The sequence below is a fragment of the Rutilus rutilus genome (genome assembly GCF_951802725.1).
Source record: "Rutilus rutilus genome assembly, chromosome: 18".
In the NCBI taxonomy this organism is placed as follows: domain Eukaryota; kingdom Metazoa; phylum Chordata; class Actinopteri; order Cypriniformes; family Leuciscidae; genus Rutilus; species Rutilus rutilus.
The window spans coordinates 23,795,820-23,806,869 of NC_140231.1; the positions used below are offsets into that span (position 1 = coordinate 23,795,820).

An 11,050-nucleotide genomic window follows, 5' to 3' on the forward strand; every position below is an offset into this window, starting at 1 on the left:
ATCAGGTTAAAGCTGGTGTCATGTAAATCTGGTGTCCATGTAAATCTGGTGAATTTGTACAAAAATAGTTGAGCTAGTAATGGCAGATTGAGAAATTGATTATCTGAGGGAATGCACAGTATGCTTCATAACAAATTGCTTAAGAGCAACAGAGAAGCTGTGCTAAAGTGCCAGACAGTTAAATAAAGTACGAAATTGCTGCAAATAAATAGGCTGAATAAAAAGATCAATCAGGCCGTAAAAAGTTTTTGAATATAATAAGGGTTATGTCCAATTTTTAATTATAGTTTTAGGTTTAATGTCCTATGTAATTTATGTATTAAGATTTGCGTAAGCTTAAATGGATTAAAAAGATACAAATGAAAACTAAATTGAAAACATGCTTAACATTTTTTTAACTGAAAATTACTAAAACTATAACTGAAATAAAATAAAGTTGATAAACATGACAATCATATAACAAAATTACTAAAACCTAAACTAAAATTAAAATGAAACCTGAAAACATAAAAATGAACTATAACTCAAAATATTAATAAATACTATATTAGTACATACTAAAATAGCACATCAGTTGTAAACTTGCAGATATTTTAGAGGAATGTGCTGAATTGTGTCCTGTATAGATTCACATAATGTCAGTGTTAATTAGATGTGTTATTCATCCCTTATAATAAGCAGATTACATTCATCAGTTTTAAGGTACTTTATTGGTATGACAAATATTCATACATTCATATTATTTGAAGCTGAGCTGCATGATGATATAACAATTCACAAAAATGTTAATGGTATAGGGCTGAGGACTATATTACATGCATCATCACACTCTCTTTTTCAATTGTGTTAACTTTAGTATTGCTTGAACTTATTTATTAGTATTTTTTTGCTGGGAAAGATGTTTTAAAAGAAAGAGTACTGCAAACTGCTCAGTCGAGAGCTAATGATCATCCTATGTTAACAATGGATCACAAAAACAAAACCAGTAGAACTTGTGGAGTGGAGAAATTATAGAATCAAAATATGAAAAACTCTTTATTTTGCCAACACATTTCCACACGGGAAAAAATAGCAAATGGAGAAAACCCATTTAAATGCAATCCAAGACAAGATTGCAATAAACCAATCCGAGCGTTAGAACAAATCAGAGGATCAATCATATGACACAGCAAGAGGCCACCAAACAAAAAGCCAAGTCACCTTTATTTATAGCAATTTATACGGATTGTTTCAAAGCAGCTTTACAGTGATAACAGGAAAATTATGCATTTCGGCTGTTGTTCAGCTGAGGTCAGGTCAGTGTTGATTGAGTTTCGTTGTAAAGATCATAAATTATTAAATTAGTTCATTTCATATAAAGCAGTTCTGCAAAAAGTGATGTCATCATCGTCCAGCTCAGTTCAGTTCTCATTTTACAGCATCAGTACAGTCAGATCAATAATATTGTTGAATATTGTCCCCAACTAAGCCAGAGGTGAAAGTGGCAAGGAACCCAAACTCCATCAGGTGACAGAATGGAGAATAGAAACTTTGGGAGAAACCAGGCTCAGAACAAAAGAACTGGCCAACGAACAAACACGGTGTCATTATGATTCAGGCTGCAAGTCAGAATTCACATTGAGATCTGTAGCATTCAAATATTCATCCCAATCGGATTCATCACGCCGGTATGGAGCCGAAGCTGGCCATAAGGTCTGACCAATAGAGCAAAATACTCTTTTTTATGATAAATTATTAACCCCTAATTTATACAAAAAGTAAATATTAAAATACGTAAAAAAAATAATAGGATAAATATACCTTCATATATCCACGGCACGAACACATACATACACATTTTATATATATTTATTTTAAATGTCATAACAATTCTTAGACCCAACTTTTCATGTTTAGGAAATAAACTTGAAATAAAAAACTTTTTAGAATTTGGTCAATATTAGAATTACATTCTAATCACATTTATGTTTCGGTTCTGGATTTGTTATATCACCTCTTGTAATTGCACTCCTTCAGTAATATGATCTTTTAGGTGACAAAAGGTTTCCATATCATTTTCACAAGGGCATTCCCCATTAAGTGCACCTTGTTGGTTTTGTAAAGTTGCACTAAGCCCCATAGAACATCTTAACAGTGGTGTGCCAACACATGCTCTATTGCTTTGTACACAGCAGAGGGCAGCAGAGAATAACTTATCCAGCCAGGCAGTCAGTATTACAGCGAACTCCAGGAGGAGAACCCATTGTTTATACTTTACTCTGCACATTCAGACGTTTTTCTCCAAGCTTTTCTTCTAAACATTCCATAAGAACAGGATCCACTTTTGGATCTACTTTATTAGCAAACCAGTGGCCGTAGTTTAGGAGCCATCTGAGCTCAGCAGCACCATAAACACACACTTCTCGCACATGGTCTCCGGTGCACGGTGGGTAAAGATTCTCTTCTAGATATGACCACTTCACTAGGCGAGTTTTACTTATCAGTTCTGAGATTTCAGGATCAGATCTTGGCACCTCACCTGGTACTCCAGGCACACGAACCAGAGTCGCCCAGAAATGTTCGTCAGGTGAGTATGTGTCCTCAGACCAAGCCAAGAAATCCCTGGCTAGAAAACTCCAGTGAACAAAAACCACAAATTCCCTTGAGAGAGTAAAGTATGCGCTGCCCACAAACATTTCAATGTTGTAAGGTGGTGGAGATTTCTCCTCAGAAGTGCTGACTGGTGTTTCATAGTACTCAGAATTGTTATTTTTCAGGATATGATGAACACTCCAGCGCCATTTCTTTCCTTCAGGCCATTTGCTCTCCACCATGTTCCTGCCTTTCAACTCCTTTAGTTCCAACACCAGCTCAGCGTTTGTCCGCAGTGGAAAATCCTGACCACACAGGTTGATGACATACTTCCACTTTACCTCAGAATCAAGCAGGTCAGACAGGCAATTCAGATCCGCTTTGAGTCGTGAGATGCCTGCATACTGCACCCTCTCCAGTTTAGAGGCAATGAAGACGTTGGGGATGCAGCGGGCCAGACCTTTCATTGCTGAAATAAAGTCAGCTGAGGACTTCAGATCATAATGTATGCAATATATGTTATGCGGCATATAAATGGCCCTGAGTATCCGCTCCACAAGAGCTGCATCCTGGTGAACAACCAAAGAGTAAGCAAGAGGAAATTCACGCTCAAATTCAGTGCCTTGAATCGCATCATAGCCGTGCGTCGCAAACTGATCACAACTAGAGGTGGCATCAGCGATAGTCTGGTCAGTTGCTGATACGTAGATTTTTTGCTTGCGGATGGCTAAAGTTTTGCCCACTTCCACTGGTTCCATTTCATATATTGCTGTGCAATTAATGCCATATTGTACCATAAGCCGTGGCCTGTCAAACACACTTTCCTGTCCTCTTCCTTTATTTACTCTTAAAATTATGATCATAAAACAGCATATAATGAATGCCAGTGTGAAATAGACATTTTTCAGTTTGAGGTGAAGACACAATCCTTTCATTCTGTAGGGAGAAATAAAGGCACATTACAAATTATGCACACTGTACGCAATTTAAACATGGAAAAATATTTCAACTATATCACACTAGAATGAGCGTTTGATGTTGCTTTTATAAAACACATCAATGAACTAGAAAGTTAAATAACTTACATTTTACAGGCATGTATTGACAGTACAAAAAAAAATTTTCACAGAAAACTACAAGTTCCAGTCTTTCGTTCAATGTTTTGAAGTGTTTTGAGATGTTAACGCCACACCAACTAGAGAAAAGCATGACTTTACAGTGAAACCAGACAGATTAATTTATTAAACCATAAATAAAAATAAAAGAAAGGAGAAATGTTATAAAAGTAAAACACTTTATAATTAACATGAACTAACAATGAGCAATACATTTGTTACAGTATTTATTAATCTTTGTTAAAGGGATAGTTCACCCAAAAATGAAAATGCTGTCATCATTTACTCTCCCTCATGTTGTTCCAAAACTGTATGACTTTCTTTCTTCTGCAGAACACATAAGAAGATATTTTGAAGAAAGTCGGTAACCAAACGACTGATGGACCCCATTGACTTCCATAGTAGGAAAAATAAATACTATGGAAGTCAATGGGGACCAGCAACTGTTGAATTACCAACCTTCTTTAAAATATCTTCTTTTGTGTTTAGCAGAAGAAAGAAAGTCATACAGGTTTGGAACAACATGAGGGTGAGTAAATGATGACAGCATTTTCATTTTTGGGTGAACTATCCCTTTAATGTTAGTTAATAAAAATCCAGTCGTTCATGTTAGTTCACAGTACATTAACTAATGTTAAGAAATACAACTTTTGATTTTAATAAATGTTGAAATTAACATTGACTAAGATTTATAAACGCTATAGAAGTATTGTTCATTCTTAATTCATGTTAAAGGGATAGTTTTGCAAATTGGTTTAGCAAAAAACAAGCAAAAATTGTTGTTTCAAACCTGTATGAAGTTCTTTCTTCTGTTATATATATTTTAAGATATTTTAAAGAATGTTGACACTAGACATTGACTTTCATAGTTGGAAAAATATAGTATGGAAGCCAACTATCTGGTTACCAACCAACATTCTTTAAAATATCTTATTTTGTGTTCAGCAGAGGAAAGAAACTCATACGGTTTAAGAACAACTTGAGGATGAGTAATGATGACATTCAATTTTGGGTGAACAATCACTTTAACTAAAGTAGTTAACTTATTTTAACTGTATTTTAATGAAACCTAACTGCATTAGTAATAGGTACATGTTGCTGTGCTGTCATTTTGTATGCTTAATCGTATTTGAACACACTACATAATTCATTTCTAACAAAAAGAAAAAGTTACTTACCCTACAAGATTTCCTCCTCCTATTTAAGAAATTCACACAAATCATATAGGCAAGAGCCTAGGACACCATGAAATGATTCCACTCTGTGCAATATAACAACTGCAGCCAAACTTACAAAACCAAGGATCGTAAAGACTTTCCTAAAATTGCAAACAACCGAACAGTCAAGACTCAACTAAATTTAGATAACTTCTTAAAAGGCAGTCAGTGCACCAATCACAGTGAAAAGGGCAACAGGCCTTTATATTCCCAACCTGTTCTACAGGATTCCATCAGCCCTTCTTTTTTCTTTTATCCCACTTCTGTTGTTATCTTTATAGAGCTGCTGTAAAGGCCAAAAGTGTCAAAAGAGATTGATTTTATGTGAAGGATACAGTACAGGTTAACTAAGTCAATAAAAATCACAAATTAACTTGAAGAGCTCAATGAACATTTTTAGATCAGGTCCCTCCTGCTTATCTTTTCTCACAACGACCATCATAATCCTGGTGTCACACTCATGGAATGTGGTCATGCCTTATGCCTTTTATTAATTATTCTCATAACATGGCAAAAACACAGGTAACTCATTTGACAGTTACTTTCTAAAAAAAGGGGATTATCAGACATGTTTAACCTGTTAACTGCCCATCCCACTTTTTGAGCATTGACCTGAAAATGACATTTCCAAATTTAACTGTTGTAAAAGCTTTGGAGTATATGCCAACATATCTTTAAAGAAGACACTTGGCACATTATTGTAGATGTGAATTGATCATTTAAAGTTAGATGTTTAAATGTAAAATCTTTGACTTTTTTTTACTATAAAATCAAAGCCATACAGTGTTCCAAATTTGAATTCTCAAAAAAAAAAAAAAAAAAAAAAAGACTTCTCATTAGATTTAGTGGTGCAGTACCAAACTTTTCCACCTTCAATTTCTATTAGTGAAGTAAAGTAAAGTGAAGTGAAGTGAAGGCAAGGCCAAGTGTGGTAACCTATACTCAGAATTTGTCCACTGCATTTAACCCAAGTTAGTTCACACACACACACACACACACACACACACACACACACACACACACACACGCGCGCGCGCATACACGCACGCACACTGAACCATACACTTGTAGTTTTTTAATACTTCTGAAAACTTTGAACACATACAGTCAATTTAATAATGAACAACACTCACCTTAATACTCCAGTGCTGGTGCTACATTTACTTTCATTTACAAAACCACCTGACATGGGCTGTGACCGAAGGCTTGACTTGTTGCCTCACTGCCTTATCAGACAATGACTGAATTACAGCATCATTTAATGATATCCCAGCAAGCAATAGCCATCATTTCACCGTCTAGATTAACTAGACCCGATATAGTCCGGCTATGAGTAACCCACTTCTAGCCAAAATAACCTTGAATTTGGTTACATACCGTTTTTGCCAAAATAACTTGAGATGTATGATATTCCATCATGTAAGCAAAGTCAACAGTGATTACAAGGTGTTTGGTTTCATTTCTACACTCATTTCATTTCTTTGTTATCTAATTGATGACTAGTCTATTCTTGGGCTGTGGTCTATAAAATTTTCACTGACTGGCCAAATTTTGCCCAAAACTGACTGCCCATTTCCTTTCTACTCACTATTACTATATGATTTTTATATGTACATTTCTGAAATACATAACTTAGACAGTCTCTAATAACAGATCACTCTAAGTTAACTCGTGCATTTTCTGTAAAGCTGCTTTGGAACTATGTGTATTGTGAAAAGCGCTATGTGAATTGAATTGAATTGAATTATGCCATTACGGTACAAATTGTTAAACAAAAACCTTTTTTTAATTTTTACAACCTTCAATTGTACATATATTGCAGGAGAATTAAAAGACTTAAACCTGTTCACAGTCACTTATGTCCTTTGACATCAAAAGTGATAACTACAGGCATAACATTACGTGCGCGTATAAAGACTTCAGGTATGTACCAGACAGACTACCATGATAACACAATAGTTTTTTTTTTTTTTGTCTTACATAGAATGTACAGATATGCATAACAAAGACAATTTTATCAGACAAATCATTCAGTTGTCGTTCAGTCATTATGCTGGTGTTTATGACTTTTCTGGTAGCCTACACCCATGACAGAACAAGGACGAATTTTATGACTTTTATCATTTTTATTATTGAAATTAGGGGGGTTGTCTCAACCTGTTTGGAAGGATTTGGATAAGGATTATGTAGTGATAAAGTTACTCTGACTGTCATAATGGCTAGTTTTAACATTTGACTATATAAATAATTGAGTAATAATCTTAAGCAGGGATTCTTATGGGTGGGCATCCGATTTTTTCTTTCTTTTGGAATTCTGGGTGAAAAACATGTACATTACCCATGATGCTGTAAAGAAAATGATACCATTCAGCTAGTTGAAAATGATGAATGATGTAATCAAGTCGCTCTCTCTACGCTCTCAAAATACGCAATGTTTGTGCGTGTGTATATATAGGCTATATATATATATATATATATATATCGTTAGCCTCATAGGCATAATTGTTAATTGTAAATATTAAATATATATATATATATATATATATATATATATATATATATATATATTTATACTGTATATATTGCAATAAACTTAAAATATATAGTTTTATATATATTTATATAAAATATTGTATATGTTTTTTCCTTTGTTCTCATTTTATCGCCAAGTTAAATGGTAAATGGTAAATGGACTGCATTTATATAGCGCTTTCACAGACCCAATGGCCACCAAAGCGCTTTACAATATTGCCTCACATTCACCCATTCACTCACTCATTCATACACCGACGGCGGTGTCAGCCATGCAAGGCGATCCAGCTCGTCGGGAGCAGCTGGGGTTAGGTGTCTTGCTCAAGGACACTTCGACACTTGGTCAGGTGGAACCGGGGATTGAACCACCAACCTTCCGGTTTGTAGACAAGTTAGTACCCATGGTTATTCATTATAATTAATTAGATCACAACTGTTAGCATATTGTTTGTTATCCTGTGTATTTAAGCCGTTCAGTTCTTTATTTTATGGTATTGTTTGTGTTTTGAGCTCACTGTTATGCTGCAACTCTGTTGCCTTTGTTTTGTTTTATTGAAATTTTTTATTATTTGTACACTAACCTTCTTCCTCGTCTTCCTTACTAACCATGACAATTACGCTTCACCTCGTAGCTGATTTATTTGCTATTATCTGCTCTTATCTGCTCTCTTACATATCTGCATCTCGAGAGATTTATATATATACACACAGAGCCATCTCACCTAGTTACCTCGACAGTTTTCTGCATCCCTCTGCCAAAATTCCGAGCTCGGAGCCCTCGATCTCCTCTGATAGCATGCCAAATAGACTTATTTTACTTCATTCGATCATTTGTAAGTGTGAACTTGTGAAAACAACTGCCACAGGTAATAGGAAATATATATATATATATATATATATATATATATATATATACACTCACCTAAAGGATTATTAGGAACACCTGTTCAGTTTCTCATTAATGCAATTATCTAATCAACCAATCACATGGCAGTTGCTTCAATGCATTTAGGGGTGTGGTCCTGGTCAAGACAATCTCCTGAACTCCAAACTGAATGTCAGAATGGGAAAGAAAGGTGATTTAAGCAATTTTGAGCGTGGCATGGTTGTTGGTGCCAGACGGGCCGGTCTGAGTATTTCACAATCTGCTCAGTTACTGGGATTTTCACACACAACCATTTCTAGGGTTTACAAAGAATGGTGTGAAAAGGGAAAAACATCCAGTATGCGGCAGTCCTGTGGGCGAAAATGCCTTGTTGATGCTAGAGGTCAGAGGAGAATGGGCCGACTGATTCAAGCTGATAGAAGAGCAACTTTGACTGAAATAACCACTCGTTACAACCGAGGTATGCAGCAAAGCACTTGTGAAGCCACAACACGCACAACCTTGAGGCGGATGGGCTACAACAGCAGAAGACCCCACCGGGTACCACTCATCTCCACTACAAATAGGAAAAAGAGGCTACAATTTGCACGAGCTCACCAAAAAAACATTGATTAGCGAACAAAAACAGAAGCTCAAACATGCTGCGTAATGCAAGAAAGAACCTCACTGTTTCTTGCAGAAGCTCAAACGTGTTGCGTAACACGAGAATGAACCTCATTGGATCTTGCAGAAGCTCAAACGTGCTGTGAAACACACGAGAATGAACCTCATTGGCTCCGGACAGCTATTTCGGGCATCCACCAAGTCCTATCTATTTGAATGGGGGAATCTTGAAATCTCAAAATTGCTTGCCGAACTCACAACTGAATAACATATTTCAAATCAGCAATAAAATCCGACATGAACTGTCCCATAAATGTTGTGTCACGGAATGGTAAATAGTGAAGCGAGGATTCATGTGCAGGAAACTCAGGATCTTTATTAAACAAAACAAAACTACAAACCAAAACTCCCCGTGGGGGAAAACAAGACAGGCATATGGCATCAAACAAGAACACGAGGGAACATAGACAACGAACCAGCACAGGACTGCAAACACAGGGAGACTAAATAGGAAGCAAACAAAAGAGGGTAACGAGAAAGGCAGGTGGGGCAAATGAATCAATAATCAGGTAACAAGATTACCTGGGCTAGACAATTGACAGGAGAGCACATGGCACAAGGAAAAACATGACAAGCCATGTGCTCACAACAAACCAGACTATACCCAACGCATGACAGACCGGGAATGCCAGAGCTCTGTCACCAACCCAGGATGTAAACCAAACAGAAGTGACAGAACTCTGACATGTTGTTTCTTATGCTCAGTTAACGTTAAAAAAGTGTATTTTTCACTAGACCAGCCGCATTGCATGTCCAGTCCTTAGCATTAGACTTGGAAAATTGACTGTTAAGCTGCAGTGACACGATGACTTTATCAATCAGCGACAGGTTTTTATTTAGAAGGCGGGACTTATACCGCCATATTGTGCATTGCACTTTCTCCCATTCGTAATAGGAGGAGTGAACGGAGGAGTTTCCTTTATTGTATTGTTTGTAGTGACTTAAAACCATCCTGTTCGTCACGTTCATCCTCTCCATCTACCAACGACTGTCCTTTTGTGAATCTGCTCCATGTGAATCTATGAAGTGTATGTCATGTGAATTACTTAAGACTTCTTCCTAAGTGCATCCTGAACTTAAGGAAATTAAAGGAAGAAAAAGATTGGTGCTTGTCCCATGTTTTAATCAGACACACCACCAAGTTTCTACAACTCCAATGAACTTTGGATACATTTAACATCTGAAATCCAACATGAACCTCATTGGTTCTTGCACGTCAAGCGAACATGTTTGAGCTTCCATTTACCACAACTGATGTGTGAGTTGATAAATGTTTAAATGTGAATAAAAGCCTAAATTCAATCTGTTCATCATATAAAGTGATCGTGTCTCTTTGAGTGTCTTTCAAAAATTTGGACTAAACCTCTCAATTCATACGGATTAGTTTTATGATCTCTTTGTGAACTTTTTGAAGCGTCGAAGCGGTAGTTACGTAGCTGTCTATGAAGGGACAGAAAGCACTCAGATTTCATCAAAAAGATTTTCAGTTGTGTTCCGAAGATGAATAAAAGTCTTACGGGTTTGGAGTGACACGAGGGTGAGTAATTAATGAAAGAATTAAAATTTTTGGGTGAACTCTCCATTTAGGTCTAGGTAGATTAGAGGGTAAGCAATAATCAGTTTTCGTAATCAACATGTTGGATGCAGGAGAAATGGGCAGGAAAAAAGATCTGAGAGACTTTGACAAGGGGCAAATTATTATGAGAAGGCGAAAGGGTCAGATTATCTCTGAAACGGCAAGGCTTGTGGGTTGCTCCTGGTCAGAAGTGGTGAGAATTTACCAACAGTGGTCTGAGGAGGGACAAACTACAAACCGGCAACAGGGTGTTGGGGGGCACCTAAGGCTCATCGATGCACAAGGGCAATGAAGGCTATCCCATCTGGTCCAAGCAAACAGAAGGTCTACTGTGTGCATTTTAAATGATGGTTATGGGAGGAATGTGTGTAATGGATCTAGTGAGAGCTGCCCAGGTAAAACTCACTCCCCTGATCTAAAGAGAAGCAGTCTTTAGGCTCCTTGTTAGCGTGCCTCCTTCCCATGCCGGAAATGCCGGTTCGAGTCCCGC

At 36.8% G+C, this 11,050-nt stretch overlaps 1 protein-coding gene across 1 annotated transcript in view; it reads right to left on the reverse strand.

The window, feature by feature from the left end:
* Positions 1-802: 802 nt before the first annotated feature.
* The window catches only part of LOC311277828 (beta-1,3-galactosyl-O-glycosyl-glycoprotein beta-1,6-N-acetylglucosaminyltransferase 4-like), a 35,237-nt gene continuing 24,989 nt past the window's right edge, over positions 803-11,050 (reverse strand). The window contains exon 3 of the mRNA XM_084388266.1: positions 803-3,507. Within this exon, the coding sequence (XP_084244392.1) occupies positions 2,247-3,506 (1,260 nt within the window). The 5' untranslated portion in view covers position 3,507 and the 3' untranslated portion in view covers positions 803-2,246. The remainder of the gene's footprint in view (positions 3,508-11,050) is intronic.